Genomic DNA, 26,689 nt, shown 5'->3' on the forward strand with positions numbered 1-26,689 from the left:
GAGTCTCAGAGCGGCTCACAATCTCCTTTACCTTCCTCCCCCACAACAGACACCCTGTGAGGTGGGTGGGGCTGGAGAAGGTTCTCACAGCAGCTTCCCTTTCAAGGACAACCTCTGCCAGAGCTATGGCTTACCCAAGGCCATAAGAAGGTCCCAGGTTCAATCCCCGGCATCTCCAACTAAAAAAGGTCCAGGCAAATAAGTGTGAAAAGCCTCAGCTTAAAACCCTGGAGGGCTGCTGCCAGTCCGAGTAGACAATACTGACTTTGATGGACTGAGAGTCTGATTCGATATAAGGCAGCTTCATATGTTCATATGTACTTAAGGAGCATGTGACAGATGACTGGACAACTTCTGCAGGATAAGTTGCGAGCACTAAAGCAGTGGTCCCCAACCTTTTTGGCACCAGAGACCAGTTTTGTGGAAGACAATTTTTCCAAGGACCAGGCGGGGGAGTGGCAGCAGCGATAGTTTCGGGATGATACAATTGTGCACTTTATTTCTGTAATTACATTGTAATATATAATGAAATAATTATACAACACACCAAATATCCACACTGGGAGTCTGCGGGGAGAGGGGGGTTCATTTTTGCAGTGCCATTTTAGGTGTGATACCTCAGAACTCACTCTGCATAACCTACCCAGAGTCCAAAGCAGACTAAGAATATAACACAAAGTGACTGTACCCAAAGGAAGTCCCTGGAAAGAGGGAACAGGGTAGCAGGTAACACCTCCTAAATTGTCCACAAGGAGTCTGCAAGATTTCACAACTGCATTAGGCAAAACCCCACCTTGGGCTCACCAGACCTTTCTCTCTCTCCTGGCTGAGTTCGCCCCTGCCCCACCCCTGCTGAGTCTCCTTCCCTCTGTGGAATGAAATCACACCTCTAAGAAGAGCCCTGTCCATTACACTAGCTAGGCCCACCCAGCCAACAACTCTCCATTTTCCCGCAGCTCCTTTGCTGCAGCTCACTCAGTGCCCAAGCCCCAGCCAGTGGGCCGAACAGATCCACAGTTCTGCCCACTCATCAGACTTTTCCTCTGCTGGAGCCGCTCTGCCACCACTCTCCCATCTCTTCCATTCCCTCCTTCCGCCCCTCCCTCCCCACCATGCTGGACCATATCTCCATGTCAGAATTTGTTTCACCCACTGCCTCTAACTTCAGCACCCGGTTGGCATATCGAGGAAGTGAGCAAGGAAAAGCAGTCAAAAGGGGGCAGAGCCCAGCCACACCCCTCCTTTTCTCGCGCGGTTTCTGCCTCAGAAGGCGGGAGGGGATCTGGAGCAAAGGCATCTGTCTGAAGGAGAAAGACAATTTTCAGACCACCAAATTGGCAGGCTGTCCAAAGGAGCTATACTGGCTAGAAAGAAAGAAACTTTAAGTAGACAAAGGTTTACTACAGCAAACCAGCATAAGATAAGGCAAGACTCATTAGCAACCACACCAAAGGGAAAGCAATTCATATGTTACAATTTTGGAGGCATAAGCAAGCAGATTGCTTTTTGCCCAGTGCAATGGAAGCTGCCCCTCCCATTTCTAATGTAAAGGCAAGCAGTTTTAAAAGAAAAACAGACCAACACAAGAAGTTTAATTTGAACTCGGTCTGCACTACACTTGCTAAAGGAAATACCATAGAATTAGACAGTGGAGCATCAATATCTGTCTTTCACTCTAAAGAATTCTTCAAAGCAGGGCTTTTTTGGTAGAAAAAACCCAGCAATAACTTATTTGCATATTAGGCCACACCCCCTGGCATCACCATTGTTTCATACAGGGCTTTTTTGTGGGAAAAGCCCATCAGGGACTCATTTGCATATTAGGCCACACACCCTGATGCCAGACCAGCCAGAACTGCATTCTTGTGTGTTCCTGCTCAAAAAAAGCCCTGCTTCAAAGAATTAAAGGGCTTAGAAAAGTCCATTAAATTAAAACTAGCAGACTCACAAGAAGTCTTGGCTATTAGGAGTAGGACCATCAGCATTTATGACCTTATGAAACTAGACTCGTCGGATAAACCACTCAAGGCAGAAGCCAAAGTCCATTTTAAACATTCATACATCCACTGTGTTCTTGAAAATTTCTAAAGGACATCAAATTCCTTCTTCTTACACTAGTGGAGCAAAGATGAAAAGCCGTTAATTGAAATTTTGATGACGAGGCCGCAGGCTGCAACTGGCCGTTTCACTGCTGAGCTTCATCGGACATATATGATGGGGCATGAACATTGCTCAATATCATTCTAAGCCTGACAAGTCATGAAACTGTATCATGGTGTATCATGGTGCAGTGGTCCCAGGAGCCAGCTTCATGACCCGCCAGGCTTAAAATGATATTGAGCAATGTTCATGCCCCATCATATATGTCCGACGAAGCTCGACAGTGAAATGGACGGCTCCAGCCTGCGGCCCCGTCACCAGAATTTCAATTAACGGGGTTTTCATCTTTGCTCCACTGATGTAAGAAGAAGGAATTTGATGTCCTTTAGAAATTTTCAAGAACACAGTGGATGTATGAACGTTTAAAATGGACTTTGGCTTCTACCTTGAGTAGTTTTCCGACTTTTGCACTTTTTGAATATATGAATTTGTATACCCCAAAGGGTGATTATGGCTGCTGGGCAGGGGGTGCGCCACAAGCCGTCACAATGACATCACTTCCGAGTTATGTCATTGCATGCACAATTATAAGCCGGGGAGGGCGGGGGGGGGCAGCAGTGCAGGGTTCTGCCTTGGCAGGTAGAAACCCTATTGCCAGGGCTAATGCCAAGGTGGCCCCATAAACAGCATTCTAAAAATCTGTGAATTTAAAAATACTAATTTAGGAAATAGAAGTAGGGCCATATAATCAAGGATAAATATAAACCAATAGCTAGTGCTTGCATGGAGAGTGTTAGGCCATTTTCCCACTTACCTTACCCCGGAGCGACGTCCCTCTGCACCACGCTGCGTCTGCGTGGATTTCGCACAAACTGCTGCGCAGCACCAGGAAGAGCCGCGTAGTCCCGGGGCTTTTGCGTCGCAAATGTAAACCTGCTTTTTGGCGGTTTACATTTGCGATGCAAAAGCCCCGGGACTACGCGGCTCTTCCTGTTGCTGCGCAGCAGTTTGTGCGAAATCCGCGCAGACGCAGCGCGGTGAAGAGGGACGTCGCTCCGGGGTAAGGTAAGTGGGAAAACGGCCTTAGAAAAACTAAAGGTCAGTATGCGCTTAGGCTAGCAAGAAATCCTAAACACAACAGAAAGAGTCTTTGGTTATGTTCAGAGCAAAAAAAGAACAAGGAAGTGGTAGGCCCATTGCAAGGAGAAGAAAGTGAAATGTTCAGAGTTGAAGAAGAGTGGACAGAACTGCTCAATACATGTTTTCAAACATTCAAAGGTCCGTCACAAAGGACTTCCATAGAAGTTTCCTGTGTTCAGGCATCGAAGCACCAAGTCCCCACTCTCATGGAATGACTTAAAGTGTCTGTGCTGGTCTTCTCAAACAGGAGATATTAAACAGTGTGTAGAATTTCAGTTTCAAAGTAGCTTTTCTTGTAGTTAAATGTTATCACAGATAATTCTCAAATTCCAAACAAGTCCTGGTAAGCTTCTTACAGAAACACCAGCATGTAAAACCATTTCTTGAAGGCCACTTTATCATTTCTTGAAGGCCACTTTATCTCATATACACCACCATTCAACTGACTGAAGTCTTACAGTACACTTCATGGAAAATTTATAAGTTGTAGTGTATGAATATTTAATATTGGTTTAAGTTTATTCATTATTATTTCATGGTTTGGTAATTTTGCTATGAGAAAATGAGATGTACACTGCAAGTTCTTGCAGATTCCTCACTTACTTTGGAACGAAACGTCTGGAAGGAAAACTTTCTCCAGTAGAACACAGCACTTGAGCCCAAAAGATTCTACAAACCCTAATGATGTTACCAGCCATGAAAACCTGAAATCGTTGATACTTTGCAATTAATAATTCTCTGTTTGAGATCAGGACATGCAAGACATACTGTTGGGCAACGTTATCTTCACATTATATGCATGTGCATAGTAAATTTTATATATTATGGTTTTAATAATTGTTTAATGTTTTATTTTAATACAGTTTTATAATAGATTATTGTATTTTGTGAAGTAAATTTGCTGTTAGCCGCCCTGAGCCTGTTCACAGGGAGAGTGGGATACAAATAGAAATAAATAAATAAAGCTTTGACTTTTTCACCTAATAAGACATTGACTTTTTCACATGAAAAGATGTCTCTTCTAAGCAGAAGAGTGAACATAAGAACATAAGAGAAGCCATGTTTGGTCATGCCAATGGCCCATCAAGTCCAACACTCTGTGTCACACAGTGGCCAAAAAACCTCTAACTGCCATCAGGAGGTTCACCAGTGGGGCCAGGACCCTAGAAACCCTCCCACTCTTGCTCCCCCAAAGCACCAAGAGTACAGAGCATCACTTATCCAGAAATAGAATTCCATCTATACCTTGTGGCTAATAGCCACTGATAGACCTTTGCTCCGTATGTTTATCCAAGCCCTCTTGAAACCGTCTATGCTTGTAGTTGTCACCACCTCCTATGGCAGTGAATTCCATGTGTTAATCACTCTTTGGGGGGGAAAGTGCTTCCTTTTATCTGTTCTAACCCAACTACTCAGCAATTTCATTGAGTGCCCACAAGTTCTTGTATTGTAAACTTCTATCATGTCACCCCTCAATCAATGTTTCTCCAAGCTAAAGAGCCCTAAGTGCTTTAGTGATGAACATGTGATGCTGGAGAAGACTCTTGAAAGTCCCTTGGACTGCAAGAAGATCAAGTCAGTCAATCCTAAGGGAAATCAACCTGGACTGTTCCCTGGAAGGTCAGATGCTGAAGCTTTGGCCACCAAATGAGAAGGGAGCACTCACTGGAGAAGACCCTGATGCTGGGAAAGACAGAAGGCAAAAGAAGAAGGGGACGGCAAAAGATAAGATGGCTGAACAGCATTACTGATGTAACTAACATGAATTTGAGAGGACTTTGGAGGATGGTGGAAGACAGGAGGGCCTGCCATGACTTGGTCCATGGCGTTGCGAAGGGTTGGACTTGACTGTGCAACTGAACAAAACGTGTGTAAATGCATGCTTAATCCTTTCCATTCTTTCTATTTTTTCACTCAAAGTCCCCTTGTACATGCTACTCTCATCCCCAACACATATCTGGAAGCCAACAGGGGAAAAGACAGCTTGAGAAACAATTTTGAATAGAAAAACAGGCAGTGAAGATTAGGGTTAAGCACATCTCTCCACCACTCCTAAACTCAGTATTACAGGCACCAGAGGCTGCTTTTCATTTATTAAAGAGGGCAGTGTTTTGTTGCATGAATGTGCATGTGATATATAGTTTGTTCCCTTATCTTGCTTCCTTTACATGTTCTCTGGGGATGCTATCTCCCTGGGGCAGGAAACTTTCTTTCCCCTTCATCCGCAGGAACCTGCCACAAAACCACATGCCTATTTTGGGATATTTGTTTATGATAAAAGACCCTTCTACTGTATGGCACACATGCTAATATGGGATGCTGGAGATAGGATCCCTCTTTGACTGTTCCCCTTTCAGCCTATGTATATAATCCCTTGCTGCACATGGCTCTGAATATTGAAGGTAAAGAGAGTGGCCCTTTAGGGCCAAAACTCTTTGCACAAGTGACTTATAGAGACTAATATGTAGCAGAGTACACTTGTTCTAAACAAATCAACGTACTTTAAAGTTATACTATTGGGGGAAAACATATTTTAATGCACACATCTAGAAATAAATGAAGAACAGAATATCTCATTGCTGCCCTATGTTGAACAGGATGTTAGAAGAACTGTGATCAAATCCCAACTTCTTTTTAAAGACTTCAGAGCAGCAGTAGAAGTGGACTGAGATGATGGTGTACGGGAGAGAGGAATTAACTGTAGCAGGGTCTGGGCGGGCTATGTAATCCAAACACCCCAAGTTACAATGCTGGGCCCTTCCTTGGAGCATAGCTCTATCTTTTCAAGGAACTTATCTCAAACATCCTAAATGGCCCTAGGCCATGAAACTCATGGATCCCCAGCACCTCCTTTCTAAGAAATTAGCCCATTTCCTTTTATTCCTTTATGAATATAATTAGTGTCTAGCATAATCAATTACTGTTTCCATCAGAAACTAGTTTGACAACCTCTGTCATAGCCTTCCCTCACGCACAGTATGCCTGCCAGAAGCCCTAAGATATAGCTGATTGATTAGGCTATTTGATTTTAGCCTTGTCTGGTCCAACGTGGTCTTATTTAGAGTGCATTGTTTTTTTATCTAGATATTATGAAAACCAGTCTTATAAAATATGTAATACCATATTATCAGAATAATCTTCATCCATATAATTGTAGTTCTCACAAGTGGTAGTTAACAATTAATGGCTTATGGCTGTGGTTTTCACATAAGCAAATTACACCAGTTACTGGGGGGAAAATTTCCCATTAATTAGCCATAAACATCTGTGCCAAATTATTGTGTTTCCCCCCTTGTCTTAAGTAAGCACATTTGTATAAGGGAAGTGTACTAAAACACAAAATCCCAGTTGCCCTCAAAACATTGCCCACGAGTTCTTGTATTTCTCTCCTCCTCTCGATTTTTGCTCTGAAAATAATTAGAGGAAGATTCATTGTGAAGATTAATCATGAAGTGATTTTTTTAATGGCTCCACTCTTATTATTACCTACTTTTACTTTAAATACATTTCAGACAGATACCAAGTCATACACACACATGACATAGGTAAATTGAAAAATCTCCTTGAAGTTGTTCTGCCAGCTGGATGTGCCTAGGGTTGCCAGGTCTGTGTTGGAAAATACCTGGAAACTTTGGGGGTGGATCCAGGACAGGGTGCGGTTTGGGGAGGGGAGGGGCCTCAGTTTGATACAATGCCATAAAGTCCACCCTTCAAAGCAGCCATTTTCTCCAGGGGAACTGATCTCTGCCGACTGGAGATCAGTTGTAAAAGTGGGAGATCTCCAGGCCCCACTTGGAGGCTGGCAACCCTAGATATGTCAGCTATTTATTTGACTGTTTTGCTATGACAAAGACTTTTTCCTTCAAAGACATTTTCATATGTTTCCAAAACTGTATTCCTGTTTGCCTTGCCTTTGCTCCTTCTTCCTCTGTTAGGTGAGAAATGCTGCTCTTCTGACATAGTTTCACATCGCATAGCTAAGAGCAAAGCATAGGCTTCTGCAAACTTTGGCTTATTTTCAAATGTATTTGGGTATTTATGATTAAAACTTCATACACTGTCAGCCATAAGACTGCTGGAAGCACATTCCTTGTTTCTTTATCTCTCCACACAGAGGCTGCTCTTCTGGCAGAATCACCTAAGGACATCTTCTGCTTTTCTCGAACCTTTGAGGATCTCATCTGTTTCTGGAATGAGCCTGAAATGCAGGTGGATAGGGAGTATCACTTCTTCTATGCGTACAAAGGGTAGGAAGCCTTTAATGTGACTCATAAATTTGTCCACCCCAAGTTTAGCCCAAGTTGCTTGGGAAGGAATGCCACTCAAATAGCTGTCCATCTGGATTCTGGCTCTCAGTAGATGAGTGGGGGGGGGGGGGATGCTGAAAGAAGGGAACTCTGTTTGTAGTGTGTGTGTGTGGTGGGGGAAGGATTTTAAACTCCCTAATTCCTTCAGGCAGGGCCAGGAGAGGGTACAGTGGGAAAATCTGCAGCTATGTCTGTGGTTCTCTGACTTTCCTATGCATCCCCACAGAGAACAGCACAGAGAATGCAAGCTGACCTCAGAGAGACAGAGTGATGGAAGCTGGCGCCATATCTGCATCTTTCCCAGTGACCATAAGAGCATCAAACTCTTCATAGAGCTCTATGTTGAGGTGTTAGACAGCATTACCAATGATACCATACTATCCCAGAAGCTTTCAGTGGAAACTGTTGGTAAGTCTTTGTAAAGTACTGGGGTCAGCACAGTAAGAGACCAGAGTCAGAGAGTGATTTCAGCAAGCTTTACTTCAGGAACACATACACACAGACTGAGCTCTGTTCAAACTTCCCGCTCCTTTATACAATTCTTGCCCCCTTCTGATTGGTCCTTAACTATCTACACGGATTGGCTATTTACAGGGCCCTAAGGGCCTATCAGGGTACAGTATGAGCTTGGATGTTGATTGGCTACTTATATTTCAATCCTTCCCCTGATTGGGCACGCTTAGGCCTTCTCTGGAACCCTGGTGTGGAGTTCAAGCTCTGGCTTGTTCGGCTTCCCTCCAAAAGTAACAGTTCTCCCATTTGAGCCTAGGACACAACAGTCTTCCATCAGATTGGGAAACAAGGAGCAAGTGAAGGCCTTTCTAGGGCATGCAGGAGCCAAAGCTTGCCAGTCCCCAGGTCTCAGAGGAGATCCTCTTGTTTTGCAGGCTCCTCCCTGCTGCCAGCCAGCTGGCCAGTGGGAGAAAGCCCTGCCCCAACAGCTACTATGTGCCTTTAAACCTTGGCAGGCTTAGAAGATGCAACTGTTTGTGTTTTGGAACATGTGTGTGCCTTTAAATCTCAGCACCAGGAAAAGCAGGGGGTGGGGCAAGCAGGCAGAGCCATGAGTGTGTGGAACTGTGGGAAAGATAGAGAGCAGAGTCCCTCTGTTTCTCATTCTCTTCAGAAGTTGTTTGTATAGTATCATGGCTAGGAAAGTGTAAGCTAGAACTTGATAATGGGATGGAGGAAAACTCCACCCCCTAGGCTGCTCTCCTTTCCTGTTCCTGTCTGAAAAAGCTGGTTGAAATAAACAGATGGTTACATTCAGCAACTCCCATGAGTAAATTGCCCCAGTGAGATCACAAAAGTGTGAGCTTGCAAACTCTATTTATTTTGACTGCTATGTGTTTGTGTGTGTCTCCCTTAAAAAAGCCATACTTGAAAATGCTTCCAAAGCCTGATAAGGGAACTTGTGGAGGTATGACAAATTTCACTTTCATTTAGTGGAAGTGCAACTCTCAAGGCAGGCAAAAAAAGAGGAAGAGGAAATGAAGACTGTATTCAGGGGAACTGCACTGCTGTATTTTTATTTATTTATTTAGGGAATGGGAAAATCTCCTGGCTTCACCCCCAAAGTCTCCAGATATTTCCTGAGTCAGATCTGGCAACTCTACAGGAGCCTCAGCAGTATCCAGTAACATACAATGCTATGATAAACTTTTATAGAAGCTACTTCCTAGCCAAATTTCACACTAATATACATGTTCAAACTAACAATATTAGAGTTTCTCTTGATTATAGTGCAGCCATGTTGTTTGCAACCAAAACCATATTTTGATGGAACATGGCAATTGTACATATTCAGTTTAACTGCTACAACTACAAATGCTCTCTGATAAGTGACCGTCTTTCTTTACATAAAAATTCTTTGTCTTACCTGAAACTGTAACTGAAGTTCTTTTGATAGCTTAACCCCTACCACTTCCCCCTAACTTGAGATCATTGGCTATATTTTGTTTTATTGGTGGGGAGCAATAGTTTTGGCAATATTTTTTAGCATGTCTGACACAATGAATGAAAAATGCACTGTTACTCTTTTTGCAGGGCTGTCAAACTCATTTGTTATGGGGGTCGGATCTGATATCAATGAGACCTTGTTGGGCTGGGCCATGTCAGGCCAGGCCATATGTATTCCTATTTAAGATTAAGTAGCAGAGATATAAACTGTGTAAAGGACACAGACAAACATAATTAAATATTTTTTAAAAAAACAAAACCCTTAAAACATGCTTAAAACGTTAGCACTTGTTGGTAATAAAGGTGCTTTATTTGTATCTCTCCCATGGGAACCAGGGAACTGGGCAAAGGAAGCTCTGGCTTTTTCCTTCCTTCCTTCCTTCCTTCCTTCCTTCCTTCCTTCCTTCCCCAGGAGACCAGGAGGGGGAAGGAAGAGAGGCTTGGCTCAGTAGCTCTGTTGTGTGATTGAGAGAGACTGGAAAAACAAGCTCTACCGTCCTCTCTTCCTCTCCAAGGGAGGAGCCTCAGCCAATGGAGAAAACAGAGGTTTTGCTCTGTAGCTCCTGTGTGATTGAGCAAGCCTTGCAAAGCAAGCTGTTATGCAGAAGGAAACAAGAGATAGGAAGAAGGAAACATAACAGCCAGGTGCTCAGGGGCCTGATAGGAGCCCTCTGGGGGCCTGATTCAGCCCCTGGGCCACATGTTTGACACTTCTGCTTTAGGGCATGCAGGAGCCTAAGCTTGCCAGTCCCCAGGTATCAGAGGAGATCCCTTGGTTTTGCAGGCTCCTCCCTGCTGCCAGCCAACTGGCTAGTATGAGGGTGCATTAGTGTGAATATGAAACAATGGTGACACCAGGGGTGTGACCTAATATGCAAATGAGTACCTGCTGGGCTTTTTCTACAAAAAAGTCCTGAATATATGTTATAAATAATGCTTTCAAACTCCTCCCATTTCAAACTGCACTTTTGTGCCTTCAGTTCTTGCTTTGTTTTGTTTGCCCCCTCCCCCAATTTTTTTCCTGTTCTTTTGAGACCACTTTTTACCCCAATCTTTTTCTGGAAGATGATTTTTTCCAATTTTTGCTTTTAATTTATGTGTATGCGTGTGAGTGTGTGTGTGTGTGCACCTGGAAGTCTTGACGACCTCTGGTGACTGACTCCTACTGGAGATCTGGAGAATATTCAGGTAGGTGGCTGAATAAAGTCTGCCCCAGTCCTCCTGACTGCTGGTATTCCAAGGAGATCTCCCATCCAAGTACTTAACAGAGTCGACCCTGCTTTGCTTCTGAGATATGATGAGATTTGGCTTACCAGGGCTATCAAGGTCAGGACTCTGGAAGATGATTCTGAGGTTGGCTTTTTTGTTGTGCACAATGTTTTCATCAGTTTTTTTGTCCCACCTGCCTCCAACCAGCTTTTGGATATTGGACTGTTGTCATCATCAAACCACTCCTCTTGTCTCCCCCATCCTGAAGATGAGTGCTTTCATTTTTGATTTAAAAACAAACTGCAGTAAAATACTTATATACTGTTGTAATGATAGGTGAAGCAGGTTCTCTGAATTTCCAGCTTTCTTTTTTTAAAGTTCAGTCTCTATTCTCCCCTCACAGAGATTTTTTCTTAAATTAAGCTTTCTTTCTTTCTTTTTTTTAGTTAAGTATTCCCCCCATAGAGTTATAAGAAAAAGGGCATATCTCCACAAAGGAAGAAACTAGAGACTTTTAAAAAATGAAATTTGGTAAATCAGAGAAACTGCTTCACCTATTATTACAACAATATATCAATATACCAATATTCCAATGTGTCAGACCCAGAGGCAAGGAACAGACAAGTAAAGTTCAAGATCTTTATTCCAGCATCATAGGCAGTTACAGACGTTGTCAGAACTGACTCTCCTGCCAGTTCCCTGCTCTTATAACCCCTTGCCTTGACCATTACAATTCAAGCCAAGCGCGTCAAGCTGCAGCGGGGATTTTGCGTGGGTTCTCTCCCATTCTATCATCGCCCCAGGTGCTTGTTATCTACCCCCTCGGCCACGTCTCCACCAGCTCTTTTGACCTCGGTTGCATAGTAATGTGCGAGTTCCCAGACATGCCACCCTCCCTCTAGATAAGGAACGGGATGCTTCAAAGCAATCAAAGCATAGCAAGCACAAGCGTTAGCAATTTGGATACATGTGGCAAGAGGAACAAAGATGGAGTGACTCAACACAATGCCATTTTCAAAAAATGCTACCATTATATCAATATAAGCATATGCAAAAAATAAAAAGGGGTGCTGTGGTGCCACCAGTGATAGCAGAGATGAGAACAGTACCCTCCCTTTAAAATGTGGATTATTTAAGACATGTGTGGAAGAAAATAAACTGACACCACAACTGTGAAAATGCAGAGGAAGAGCAGATGTGTGGAAGAACTGAACCCACACTGATTCCAGTGTTATGGATCAACTCCCAAGAAAATCAGAAGTAAGTCAAGCATGCAGAAAAGCTCTCAGCCCACATGTTTGGCTGCTATTGAGTGCTCTGACTTGGGCGTCTCTCCCATCAAAGATTCCTCAGTCTTGCCAGTTGGATGCTTTTCATTCAAACCACATCTTGTCAAAAGAAATTGTTTCCATAAAACTGCTTTTTAATTCTTTTGCCTATACTTAGCACATTTGTTTTTTACATTCTTTCTGGCATGCAATCAAATTATGTAGGAAGCAGTATAGTGAAAAGCAACAGCAGCAAAACTTGTGGCTATAGTACAGAAAGCAGGAGAGAGTCACTGCATGATCTTCCAATTCCATTTGGTATAGTTAGTCACTTCCTTTCTCTGTACAACTCCTGCTTTTTAAAGCCAATCTCAGCCAATCTTCAGAAAGTATTTCTAGGAAATATTTTGGGAAATTAACTTTATATTTTACTATCCTTGTTTATTAAAAAAAATTGACATCGCCAGCTCCACAAACTCTTATGGAGCATTTGTTTTTAAACAACTTTAGGCATGTCCTGATTACAAATATCACATCACATGGATTGCCCAGTCACATGATCATGCACCAGGAGAGCTGTCACTCTCTGAAGAAGAAAATTCCTTTGAGGCAATATCACTGTTTAAATGCAGTGTGGATATCCATCTATCCTAAGTATGAACCATCACAGTCTTTCCCCACCCTGTCAGGAATAAGAGCTGCTATAGAATGAGAGTTTTATCCAGGAAATGACTTAAGGGAAAAGGGTTGCATCACAGCCCCAATCCAAGTCAGCTTTCTCTTCAATTGCTTTAAGTGCAATGAAACATATCAGGAACTCTAGTCTCAGATCTAGATATAACTTCAGTTTTCATCTGAACTGCACTCTCTACTTGTATAAAAAAAACCCCAAAACAGTCTGAAGCAATTTGGCTTTAATGGATCGTTCTCCCGAAGAGGCGGAGGACATCTTGGGTGTTTCCCACCGTCCAATCAGGGAGGCAGGAATCTTAAAAAACTTCCTCTTCCTGTGGCTGTGGGAACCACCTTTCCTTCAGTTTATTTCCTGCCTCGACAGGGAGAGCAAGCATTGAGGATAGTTTCCCTATTCCTTTATCTTTCCTTGATATTTAAAAAAAAAAAATCCTTTCTTCCTCCTCCTTACCTTGGCTGTTTTTCTTCTTGCTTTCTTATAGCACTAACTCTTCCAGCTTTTTCTGTCTCCTTTTTCCCATTCTATTTCTTCAGCCTCCTTTTACCTCCCCCCCCCCGCCTTTCCTCCACTCGACTGAGGAGCGGCGCGGCGGTGGCCCTGGCGTGAAACTCAAGCCGCGGCAAGAAGAGGAGGCGAATGACGCGCTGGACGAGAGACGCATTTATGGATGGCCCAGCTCCCGACGCGTGGCGTGGAGCCGAAAGCCCACCCTCCGGAGCCGGCATGACCGCTGGGCTTGCCTCGGCTACCAGCAACGTGCCCTGTAGGGGGAAGACGGAGAAAGGCGGATGCAAGCAGTGCAGGTCTTCCCCGGCTGCGGAGGAGGCTTCCTCCTCAGGCTTTTTCCCCAGCGCCGGCGGCCATGTCAGGGAGTGCAAAAAGGCGCAAAATGAGAGGGACCAGCAAACTTGCAGGCTCCAACCATGGGAACTTCCTGGTGCCAACCTCCAGGCGGGAGACTTCAATACAGAAGATACCCAGCCTGCCCTGGAAGCTGCACAGACCTGCCAGCCCCAGAGGGGCTTGGGTAACGTACCCTTAATGGGACCTTCTTTTTTCTCTGACTTTTTTGAATCCATAAGACAGACTGGGGGTGCAGCAGTCAGGGCAACTGCCCGTAAGCGGCCGGAGTCTCCCAGGTCCAGTTCCTCCTCCAGGTCACCTTCTCCCAAGAGGTCCAGAGATAGCTCCAGCCAGCCACCTTAGGGCCCCGAGGAAATCATTGGTCAGTGACCAGCTGGAGAGCGAAAGATCCCCTTCTGAGGCTCACTCTGAGGATTCCTATGGGAGAGATTGGGAGGAGGGCGAATTCTTATCTGATGAGGAGATAGAGGACATTCCGGAACCCTCCTCACGGTTCTTCAAGGCAGAAGAGTTCCAACCTCTATTAGCCAAAGTGCTGTCTGCCCTAGACCTCCAGGTATCCTCTGAGGAGCAGGAGTCTTCCAGCCCACTAACCAACCCCAAAAATAAACCCAAGGGGAACACGGAGTTTTTTCCTAGATTCAGATCTTCTGATAAGGTTTTCCCCTTTCCGGCGTTCTTTGAGCGCCAGTTGAAGTCCGAATGGGCCAAGCCTAGTGCCAACAGACAGGTGCCCAACTCCATTAAGAAGCTCTATGCGTTACCTTCCTTTGCTAATGATATGCTACAGGTACCGTTGGTGGATGCCCCAATCGCAGCCTTACAGTCGCATGGTCTATTAGCTGAGGACGGCCATGGCTCAGTACGAGACAACTGGGACAGAAAGATAGACCTGGCCTTGAAAAGGAGCCATGAGGCTACGGCTCTGGCCATCAAGGCAGCTGCGGCAAACTCTATAGTCTCCAGAGCAGCGATTGTCTGGATAAGGCGACTGACTCAACTCTTGCCAGACACAAACAAAAGCATCCTGGAAGGCACCAACAGACTCCTTAGGGCTGCTGAATTCTTGGCGGACGCCTCTCTGGATGCTCTTATGTTCTCTGCTAGAGTGGTGGCGTCAAACACGGTAGTAAGAAGAAGCCTTTGGCTTCGGGCCTGGCCGGCAGACGTTCACTCGAAGTCAATTGTTTCAGCCTACCCTTTTCAAGGGGAGAAGCTATTTGGAGACACCCTGGATAAGATCCTGGTGGAGACACGGGATAAGAAGGCCATGCTCAAGTACCTGAGACATTCCGACAAGAGAGGATTTGGGTCTAGTTCCTTTCATGCCTCCGCCGGCTTCTCCAAACCTAAACAGGATTTTAGAAGGTCAACCTGGGGACAGCCCAAACAGAATTTCCGAAAGGGCTTCTCCAATCCCCGATTCCAGAGAAACCAGTCCGATAGGGCCGATAAATTCGAGAAGGGACCCAAGGCCAATAAAGCATGACTGGGACTCCATCCCAGTGGGGGGCCGCCTTCTACATTTCCAGCAGGTGTGGGCAGCCTTGAGGGTCGATGCTTGGACTTTGGAAATTGTTTTGTGGGGCTACCCAATAGAATTCAAAAGAACACCTTGGGATCACTTCATTGTGTCTCCGCTTCGCGCAAACCCAGAACAAAGGGACATCACCTTCAAGGCAATACATCATTTACTAGAAATTGCAGCAGTAGAGCCAGTCCCTCAATTGCAGAGATGTCAAGGCGTCTATTCCATCTTCTTCACAGTGCCCAAGAAAAACGGGGACTGGAGGGCAATCCTGGACCTGAAATTTCTGAACAGGCATATCAAGCTCCGTCATTTCAGAATGGAGTCCATCAAGTCAATAACGGAAGCCCTGCATCATCAGGACTATTTGTCATCTCTGGACCTAACAGAGGCCTATCTTCACATTCCAATCCTCCCAGCACACCGCAAATCCCTCTGCTTCTGTGTGAACGGGTCCCACTACCAATTCAGAGCCCTACCGTTTGGTCTCGCAACAGTGCCGCGCGTGTTCACCAAGGTGTTGGTGAACCTGATAGCACTCCTCAGACAGAGAGGGATACATGTACATCCTTATCTCGACAACCTGTTGATAAGATCTTCATCGAGGGAGACCGCGGAGCAAGACATTCGACACACGATATACTGTCTCCAGCAACACAGGTTCATAATCAACGTGCCCAAGAGTCATTTATGCCTATCCCAGAGGCTGCAACACCTGGGCATGGTCATCGACACAAACCTGAACTCTGTTTTCCTTTCAGGAGACAAGATACTGAGGACCAAGACGTTAGTACGTTGGGTAGTGCAGGAGTCGTCGTCGTCTCTCCAGACTTTGGCAAGGCTCATGGGTCTTTTGATTTCGAACCTAGAGGCGCTTCAGTGGGGACGTTTTCACACCAGGCAGCTTCAGATGTTCCTGCGTCCATTTCAAACCCAAATCATGGAGAAGCGCCCTCTGTCTCTGACGGTTCCCAAGACAGTCAAGGAGAGTCTCCTGTGGTGGACCAAGGACCACAACCTGCGTCAGGGGAGAACATACCTTGTAGAGAGGGAAATACAGCTGTTCTCGGATGCCAGCCTAGCAGGATGGGGGGCGACCCTCAGCGAGATCCCCACCCAGGGTCAGTGGACGGCCGAGGAGGCGAGTCTCCCGATCAACCTTTTGGAACTCCAGGCCATTCGTCTGGCTCTGCTGCACTTTCAGGACTAGGTGACCGGCAAACATGTCCTAGTCAGAACGGACAATATAGCAGACAAGGCCTACCTAAACAATCAAGGGGGGTCCAGGTCCAGTTCCCTTCACAAGGAGGCCGGGAAGCTGTTCGAATGGGCGGAGACTCATTTGAAATCGATAAGAGCAGAGCATATCAAAGGGCTTGCAACATCAAGGCAGACTGGCTCAGTCGGGAGAGCATTCAATCGGGAGAGTGGTCTCTCAACAAGAAGCTTTTCCTAACAATAGTGGAGCACTTCGGTCCGCTGGTGTTGGATCTCTTTGCGTCTTTTCAGAACCATCAACTCCCTCGATTCTACATGAGATACTACCACTATCAAGCGGAGGCCACGGATGCGTTAACATCTCCCACAAGGTCTTCTATATGCCTTTCCTCCAGGCCCAATCATTCCGAGGTTACTCAGAAGGATCAGGCTACTGCGGGCCGAGATCATCCTGGTTGCTCCATGGTGGCCTCGATGTCACTGGTTCTCCTCAATCCAACAGATGTCAATACGGAGCCACTTCACCTACCAACCTGGCCGGACATGCTGCTGCAGGGACCGGTGTGGCATCCTCATCCAGACTGGCTGAGATTAACCATTTGGAGGTTGAGAGGCGCTTGCTGTTAGACCTTGGCTATACAAGTGACGTGACGAATACCATCCTAGCTTCCAGGAAGGGCTCCACAACGCGGATATACGATATGTCTTGGAAAGCCTTTCACAGGTGGTGTCGGAGAAAAGCTGTGGACCCATTACATCCTTCCATCCCTATGTTTCTTCAGGATGGTCTTCATTCTGGACTGAAGCCAGCTACCCTCAAACGTCAGGTCGCAGCCTTGTCCTCGGTACTCCAGCAAGTGGACAGCTTGAACCTTGCATCACACCCTCATATTCGCCGTTTCCTTAGAAGAGCATCTTTGAGCTCACCACCACAAGTACATCGATTCCCTACCTGGAGATTGAATCTAGTGCTCTCGGCCTTAACAGGTCCACCATTTGAGCCCTTAATATCTGTGCCTTTAAAGATGATGCACATGAAGACCATTTTCCTAGTGGCAATTACATCGGCCAGAAGAGTGTCAGAGATCGGAGCCTTGTCGGTTAAAAGAGAACTATGTGTGTTCCACAAGGACAAGGTAGTTCTCTATCCAGACCCTACTTTCCAACCGAAGGTGTCTTCTAGATTGCACCAAAGCCAAGAAATCAACCTTCCCTCCTTTTGTCCGGATCCAAAGCATCCCAAGGAGCACGCATGGCATACCTTAGATGTGCGAAGAGCAATTAAGGTCTACCTTATCAGAACTGAACTTATTCGCAAGTCTGACGCCATGTTCGTTAACATAACTGCACCCAGATTGGGGCAGAAAATGTCCAAGTCGGCAATTAGTTATGCCATCAAGCAGTGTATAACGGAGGCGTATAAAGCATTACAACTTCAGGTACCGGCAGGGATCACGGCACACTCAACCAGAAGTGCTGCTACCAATGCAGCTTTTAAGAACGCCTCCATTGAGGAAGTGTGCAAAACAGCTACGTGGTCATCTATCTCCACCTTTATCCGCCACTATAAGCTGAATGCATATGCGTCGGCAGACGCAGCCTTTGGCAGACGAATCCTGCAACATGTACTGCCCGAGTAGGGCGATCCCACCCTGACTAACATACTGCTATGGGAGCACCCATACCATACCATACCAAACCTTTAATGGCATAATAGATTCAGATAAAAATACACAGAATATAAAAATTTAAACATTGGAGATAAAATCAAAATAAAACCGAGCTTACAGATACATTCAAACATGGTCAGAATTAAATTTAAGGATGTCAGCCAGAAATTTTGCCACAGCCTCACTAACCACCCCCTCAGTATCACTCAATAAATAATAACAGGGTGGCAGAATAGACAAATCTGGAGAAAAAGAAAGCTTGCCAAATAAATCTTTATGGAGGTTATGGTAAAAAGAACAATCAAGCAATATATGCTGGATTGAGTCAGGGGTATTCGCTCCACAGGAGCAAAGTCTGTCGGCTAAAGGGACTCGCTGATATCTCCCTTGTAAAACTTTGGAGGGAAACGCGTTTAGTCTGGCCAACATAAATGCCCTGCGATGACTTGGAGTGGTTAGGTCTGATAGATAATTGGGCATTTTGCCACAAAAAGCATAAAGACCTAAGGAAGCTGGAGAGCAAGTATAAGGGAGAGTTGGCCGTAATTTCGTTTCCTCCAATTCCCACAGTCTCAGTTTAATACATCTGAAGATATATGACTCTTCAGAGGTAGAAAAATCATCTACCTCTAACCCCAATTGATTGAGTTTAGACAGAAGCACTGCTGTCCAGGACGAAATATATGGGTCTCTTTTCATACAATCAAGAAGGCTGTTGGGATCTGTTCTAAAATGAATTTTGAGCCAGAATTTAAACACTGCAATCCAGGCTTTTGTCTCCACCAAAGACTGACCCACTTCAGAGCAGAGAGCAAAGTAGGACACACATTTTGGCAAACCAAGAATTTGTCTAAAGAATGAGGCTTGAATGCCCTCCACTTTCCTGGTAAAAGCTGAGATCCATATAGGGATACCATAGAGGATTTGGGCAAGCGTTTTGGCTTTGAATACTTTAATAGCTGCTGGAACTAATTGGTTGCCCCTTGCAAAGAAAAACTGTTTAATTTGAGCAGCTGAACACTTAGCCAAGTTGATGGTGTTGTTACGATGTGAAACCCAGCTTAACTTGTGGTTAAAAGTGATCCCCAAGTATTTAAAATTTTTTGTTTGCTCGATTGTTGAATTGCCAATAAACCATCTCTGTGGGCCCCAGCAATTTGAAAAGACAACTACTTTAGATTTGGTATAATTGATAGTAAGTGAATTACAATTACAGTAGTCATAAAAGGCGTTCAAATACCTTTGCAGGCCCACTCTTGTACAAGAGAGGATGGTAGTGTCATCGGCATAAAGTAATAAGGGGACCGCTTGGCCTGCAAGTTTAGGCGGATGACCATTGATAGGGGTCAAAAATTGTGCCAGGTCAGTTAAAAATAAATTAAAAAGATGTGGGGCCAGCACACAACCTTGTTTTACCCCCTTTAACACTGGGATTTTACTAGTCAAGTCACCGCTAGAAGAAAATTTCACTTGGCAAAAGGTATTAGAATGAAGTTTCCTCAAGAGAAACAGCAAACGAGGGTCCATTCCCAGGTAACCTAGCTTGATCCATAGTTGGGCTCTATCTATTGAATCAAAAGCACCCTTCAAATCGATGAAGGCAGCATATAATTTTTTTGACCCGGTATGCATATATTTTTCAGCAAGGAAGGCCAGAGTGCAGCAGTGATCCATAGCAGATTTGCCTTTGGAGAAGCCAATCTGTTCAGGACCTATGATGTTGCCTAGGCGCATCCAGTCAGTTAATCGGAGTTCTAAATGTTTTGCATACAATTTGCCCACTATAGATAATAAACTAATGGGGCGGAAGTTTTCTGGTAACTCCAACCCCCCCTTTTTGTATATTGGGATAATTATAGAGTCAAGCCAAGAGTCAGGGATGGAGCCATGCAGATCGATAAAAGAGAACAATTTTGCAAGGGGCAAGAGCCACCAATCGGCAAACTTTGTGAATACCTCAGCGGGAAGGCCATCAGGGCCAGGTGCTTTACCCGCTTTTAAATCCTTCAATAACTCACTGATTTCCTCTAGAGTTACTGGAGGCCAGACCGGCATATCAGTAACTGAGGGGTTTGCTAAGATAGGAGGGGATACACATGGGGCAGCAAAAATGTTAGAGAAGTAATCAACCCATGTTTGCTCAGAGATATTTGGGTCAGTAGCAGAATTGTTTTTTAGATTACCTGAAATGATTCTCCAGAAGGCCTTATTATCGTTAGATTTTATCGAGTGGTAAAGTTGGTCCCATTTATTCTGAAAGAAAGCTTTCTTTTTGGATGTAGTAAGCTCCAGGTAGGCTGTCTTGTAAGCAATGTAGGCCTTAATTTTTGATTGGTCTTTGGAGTGACAAGCCTCTTTAAAATGAGCTCTCAGTTCTTGTTTCCAAGCTAAACAATCTGTATCGAACCAGCTGGAGAAACTAGACCTAGACAAGATCACCGGTTTAGCTTTGGCACTACAATAATCAATTAATAATGAAAATCCTGAAAGGATTGAATCATCTGAATTGGAATTTATGATTGAATCCCTTAATCTGCATAGCGCTTCAGAGCCAAAGAGGGAAGAAAACTCCCTTTCTAGGGCCGGGGACCACTTGATTTTTTTTAGAACATTCTCAGGGGCCTTCATGGATTGGGAAGGTGATACCATATTAACCTCCAGATCCAATCGTAGGGATAGAGTTAGGGGCAGGTGGTCACTTTCTGTGCGCGGATCGATGTAAAAGTTATCGATAGATGACAGAAGGTTGGGTGAGCCCACACAAAAATCTATCACACTGCAACCCCTTGTGGAAAAAAAAGTAAAGTCATTTGCAGCTGGAAATTTGGAGAGACCATTAAATATTATAACATTGTGCGCTATGCAGAATTCAATTAATCTAAGACCCGCCTTATTGGTTAAAGTATCTTTAGAACAACGGGGTAAACATAGTTGTAGTGGAGGGGATTCAACCGCTTCAAAGCCAAAATGAGAGATCCATTTCTGATTGTTACTGCCTATCCGAGCATTAAAATCACCAAAAATCATGAGCTGAGCAGTATGGAATTTCCTAGACAAAGACGTCACATAGTCAGAAAATTTCTCCCAGACAGCATCAAACTCCAGCTCACCATTAGAAGGGGCTAAATAAACATTAATCATGATTAGGGTCAGTGCTGGGGAGGACAGCAATAAAGCCTGGGCAATTGGCGGGCAAGGATCCAAGAGGATCACCTTAAATGGTAAGCTGGATTTCACCAAAGCAGCCATGCCTGCTTTACTGCGACCTTTAGAGTGAGATCTATAAGCGGGGAGATTAAAAACTTTAAAATCCGTCAGTCTAAAACTGTCTTCTGCCCATGTTTCCTGAAGGAAGACACAATCAAAGGATTTCAAAAAGTCCAAAAAATCTGAGTCATTCGCTTTACTCTTCCACCCAGCAATGTTCCAGGAGATGATGTGGATCTTCCTTGTGGCTTCCCTAGCTGGTAGTCAATCGATAATGGATATCCTTTCTAGAACCCTGGAGTCATCAGTGAAAATACAACCATTATGTTGGGGTGCCCTTGAGCCAGTTAGAGAGAGTTCCATAGACAGATCAATTAAGTCAGCTGATGGGGGACAAGGGGGCAGGGGGTTGCTTGCAGGATCTAGGTTGATTGAAGGAACTGATTTCCCCGGCTCTAAAGACCTTTGCAGCTGCAGCTTAGTACCTTCAAGTCTTATGAGTATCGCCTGTTGATCTTTTGCTGGAAGACTCCCAAATGACTGCAAAAGGTCATCTTCTAATGAAACATTAAGGGGACTATGCGTCACATCCATAGAGGGCTGCACTGATGACTCATTATGCAACTCGGGGTTTGCTTGGGACTGACCAGATCTGGATACCTTAAGACACATTGCAGCCTTATATTTTGCCGCTGAAGATGATGCGTTCTTCAAGAGATGGGGATTACTTCGTGTCCTGACCCCTGCGGACAGGTTAGGCAGCAGAGCATTAGTTTGAGAGTTAATAAAAGATCGAACAGGGAAAACCCCCTTTGACCATAGGTAATTCTTTCGCCTCAGAATTAGTGAAGGAATGTTGGAGGATTGAAAGGTAAGCAGAATCCTCTGCATTTGAGACTGATCATTAAGAGATTCAATGGTAATCAAGTCAATTTTGTGATAGTTCAGATGAAGAAGTTCACAGAGATGGGATTTAGCTAAAAGTTTACTTCTCCAGCATGGGGTCTTCCTGCCATAAGGACAAACAGTGATGCAAACCTTATTGGGCTGTAGAACCAATTGTTGCACGTTCCTTTTAAGGCCCACGCTGACCTTAGACTCCGTAAAGGAGCTCCGGGGATCAACCTCCTGAGTTGCAGACGGACATCGCTTTAAAGGGGCTAGAGCTCCAATAGAGGTATCATCCAGCTGGGCTAAGTAGACTTTATCCATTGACACTGATAGTCTCTTTAGTTCTAAAGAAAGGTCAAGAATTTGGTCTTCTAAACTCTTTAACTTTTTAAAGATACAATCCACTGTGCTTGCAATAAGGGTAATTGGGGCAAGTTCGTCAGAAGACATGGATCTTTCTTCATTATCATGCTGACTCTGCTGCACCTTTAAAGCCCCCACCCCAGACAGGAGTTGAGAGTCAACGCCATCCTCGTGATCAGACTCATTAGTCAATTCATTAGTCGGTTCCTCCTTTTCAGCAGGCTCTACCTCGTCATCTAAAGGGGAGAAGCGATTCGATGTTTCAATAGCAAATGATGGCAGAGCAGATTTGGACTTATTGTTTAAGGTAAAAAAGTCCTCTATCCTGAACTGTTTGCAAAGTGGCAAAGAAGCAGATTCCTCCTCCACTTCTCTTGGCCGCTTGCCTGATGCCATTAAGAGGGTTCTGTTGGGTGGCAATTAGCCCTGTCCTGATAAAAATGAATAAATAAATAAATAAATAAAACAAATACCAAACAACTAATGTCTTAAAACTTACAGATAAAAGCCACAACATCTGCTAAGAATATCGTAAAATATCTTTAAAAGCCAAATTTGTCAGAGCCAACTCTGTAGCCGACTGCACTCCGCCTTGTTGCTTTGCAGGAGTTGACTTAATTTCAACCTTCAGTTCAAATTAAAAGATTCTAAAAAACACACAAAAAAAACAAAACCCTGTCTTTGAGAGACAGGCTAAGACTGTGTAAAACTTTATAAAACTTTATAAAACTTCAGCTGTAGGTCATTAGCTGCAGCAGCTTCTGATTAGGAAAACGAAGGCAGAGGCTTATTGACTAATTAAACAACCAGAGCTTGGGAAAGACAAAACAGAGGCACCAAATATCAAAAGTGAGGTGATAGGATAAGATTATTTAAAAACAATTCCTTCCATCAAGGCAAGATAAAAGTTAAAAGATTAAAACAACTTAGCGTTAGTAGGAGCGAAGAGACAAGCGGCTGCCTTCCTCCGAGTCTGCGCAGAATGCCCCCCTATGGGAGCACCCAAGATGTCCTCCGCTTCTTAGGGAGAACGACTCTTGGCACTTACCGTGAGGGGTCCTTCTCCTAAGAGGACAGGAGGACATCTTGCCCTTTCTTCTTTCGCCCTACCTTGGGCAGCATTTCTCTGTATCTGGGTTTTTGTATCCTTCATCTGCGGCCTTCTTTCTCCAGCCGATGTCTGTTCTTTCCTGTTATCTTCTGTAAGGGTTTGTTCTAATTCGGTCTGGTAGGCCAATGCCATGTTTTTTCAGACCGACCGTTAGTTTTCTGTTATATTAGGAGCATTAGGAGCATTCTGTTATATTAGGAGCATTAGGAGCCTTACTGCTTCTCGGAGTCACCCGAACTGAAGGAAGGGTGGTTCCCACAGCCACTGGAAGAGGAAGTTTTTTAAGATTCCTGCCTCCCTGATTGGACGGTGGGAAACACCCAAGATGTCCTCCTGTCCTCTTAGGAGAAGGACCCCTCACGGTAAGTCCCAAGGGTCATTTCCCTCAATTTTAAAGTCTGGAAGATGATATATATGTTCAGCAAAGGGGACAAGACTCCTACCACTTTGTTAGCCAAAATGCCTTTTCAAGTGAATTTGGGGGATTTTAGTTAAGTGAGCAAGATGGCAAAAATAGCTCAGGGTTGATAAACTACGTATACCAAAGTCGGTAATGATGAAATTTTGGATTTAAAGCAAATTATTTTTATTCAAGGAAACTCAAACATACAAGGAAAAATCATAAATTCAACACATGCAGTTTAGAATTATGAAAATAGTTAGAAAAGATAGAGATGTTTGCATTAGCAGCAGGAATATCGTTGGTGGGTAATGCAAGAAGCAGAGATTCAGCAGTATGTGGGGGTGGGGGGTGAGATGACCAGCACCAGGTGGAGAAAGGATCCAAACTGGTCAGGATTGGGGGTGACTCCCTCAGCGGTACTGTTTGGATTGGTGGCAGGAAGACTCCTTTGTCCACAGGCAATCATTATGGTTGCCTCACATAAGTTCCTTTGTTTCTGGCTGGACAGCTAACATCTGTAAGATTAAAGTTGATGCAAGGAGTCTGGAATGCAGTACGTGGTGAAGATGCAGTCTCTTCATGGCTGCTACAGGAAAACAGTGTGTCATTTGAAATCTACAGGAATAGGGCTTCCCCTAGGTCTGCTGCTGGTCTTGTCACCACGGAGACAGGACTGCAGGCGTCTGCAGGAGGGGCTGGGCATCTAAGGGATGAAGCATGGTCTGAAGTCTTTGCAGTTTCTGTAGGCAAAGTGGACCACAGCATAATAGTCCCAGTGATGGGTGCATTGTGCTGGCTTGGCTCAACACCATAGTAAAAGAGGATCAAGTACCCAAAAGCTGGTCTGGGTGCCAGTCTATGTACAATGCATTAGAGTCCAAATTCAAGTGTGGGAGTTGCTGGGAGTCATGGCTCTTCAGCAACAATTTGAATAATACAGCTAGACACTTCATCTGCTCAGGCTGGGATGTATTAATTCCTGGACTACACAGAAGCCTAACTAGCAGAACACTTGCATTTCATTTATTCCATGGCCAAGTTCAATATGATGATGTATTAATGTTCTTTAAATCAATGCCCGCTTGCTTGTTTTATTCTTTCATTCATTCAGTGGGCTCAGCCCATTAAAGTGTAAGCAGAAAAAGATCAGCCCTTGAACCAAAGAGTTTATTGTATGAGCCCAGACAAGGCAAGGGGTGAGAAAGGAAAGGTTTGCAGTTACTTACACTTTGTGTTTGAATTAGGGTTTTAGGGAAGAGAGGAACTGAAGTTCCTCTCTTCCCTAAACCCATAAAGTATACCAGGGGTGGCTAAACTGTGGCTTGGGCCAGCCCACCCACTAGGCAAAGTGGGCATTTGCCTAGGGTGCCAGTGGGATGCCAAATTCACCCCGCCCACCCCCTGAGCAGATCCCCATTTGCCTCCCCTGCCACCTCCTCTCTCCCTCCCTTCCCATTTCAATGCCTGGGAAGGGGAGGTGGAGCACCACGCTCCCCAGGCTCTTTAAAGGCCACCCCTCAGCTGATCAGCAGGTAAAATGTGCTGGAGGCTCGTGCCTCCTATGCCGGCCTTCCAGTGCGATCAAGATCAGTGTGGAGTTGGGGGCAGCGGCAGAAAGGACAAGTTAGCTGCTGAAAGAGTGGCCTCTTCCTCCTCCCCCCTTCCTTCCCCCGTGATCCAAGAAGGAAGGGGGAGAGGAGGCAGTGGCGGCGGGCGCTCTTTCAGCAGCTTGGTCCTTCTTGCCACAGCTGCCCCCTCAACCCTGCACTGATCTTGATCACGCTGGAGGGCTGGCATAGGAGCTGTGAGCCTTTGGCACATTTTACCCACTGATCAGCTGATTGGCGGGGGTGGCTTTTAAAGAACCCAGGGAGCATGGCGCTCCACTGCCTCTTCCCGGGCATTGAAATGGAGAGGGGGGTGGAAGGAGGAAGCATGGGGGGTGGTGGCATGGATCCATGGGGGGAGCGGCATGGCACCGCAGAGGGGGGTGGGTAGCAAGGCTGCCTGGGGCACCATGTGCCCTAGGGCTGGCCCTGACTGTGTGGCTCTCAAAGCCCCCACTGCCCCATTGGGTGGCTTGGAGAAGTCATTTCTCTCTTTGAATCACTTCTCCAAGCCAAGCCAGCTTTCAGCTTGGAGAATGAATTTCAAGTTACCGGTAGTTGCTTTCTTTCCACCTCCTCTTCCCTGCTCCCTCCTTCATCTGTTTTCCTTCCTTCCTTCCTTGTGCCTCTCAAACATATGACGTTCATGTCTTGCAGCTCTCAAACATCTGACGTTTATTCTATGTGGCTCTTATGTTAAGCAAGTTTAGTCACCCCTGGAGTATACCCTCTCCAAAACAGCCATTTTCTCCAGGGGAATTGTTCTGTCTCATCTGGAGACCCACCTGGAAATTGGCAGCCCTACCCTGAGCCCAGCACAGGGGTGGCCAAACTTGCTTGTGTGAAAAGAGCCACATGTGACTCCCGAATCACAGTTTGGCCATCCCTGGCCCAGCAGGACATCGACACTTTGTTGGTAGATATCATTTCAACATGCCTTTCTGCTTATGTGGCTGCCATATAATCTTGGTATGAATTCAAGACAGCGAGAACCTTGTTGCCTGCCTGCTTTCTCAATGGTTTGGCATTCTTCTGACCTGCTTAGCCTGGCCCAAGATAGACTGAACATTCCAATCATCTTATTTTGGAATATTTTGAACAGGACCAAACTGGAAGGAAATGTTTGTCAAAAAACTGTCACAATGTAGTT

The 26,689-nt window shown here is 45.0% G+C and overlaps 1 protein-coding gene across 2 annotated transcripts in view; it reads left to right on the plus strand.

Moving 5' to 3' along the window:
* The window catches only part of MPL (MPL proto-oncogene, thrombopoietin receptor), a 56,668-nt gene that overhangs the window by 11,968 nt on the left and 18,011 nt on the right, over positions 1 to 26,689 (plus strand). For both annotated transcript variants that reach the window (XM_060231641.1, XM_060231642.1), the window contains exons 2-3: positions 7,355 to 7,487; positions 7,774 to 7,955. In XM_060231641.1, coding sequence (XP_060087624.1) covers positions 7,355 to 7,487; positions 7,774 to 7,955 — 315 coding nt within the window. The remainder of the gene's footprint in view (positions 1 to 7,354; positions 7,488 to 7,773; positions 7,956 to 26,689) is intronic.

Source organism: Heteronotia binoei, chromosome 2, assembly GCF_032191835.1.
Source record: "Heteronotia binoei isolate CCM8104 ecotype False Entrance Well chromosome 2, APGP_CSIRO_Hbin_v1, whole genome shotgun sequence".
NCBI classification, from domain to species: Eukaryota; Metazoa; Chordata; class Lepidosauria; order Squamata; family Gekkonidae; genus Heteronotia; species Heteronotia binoei.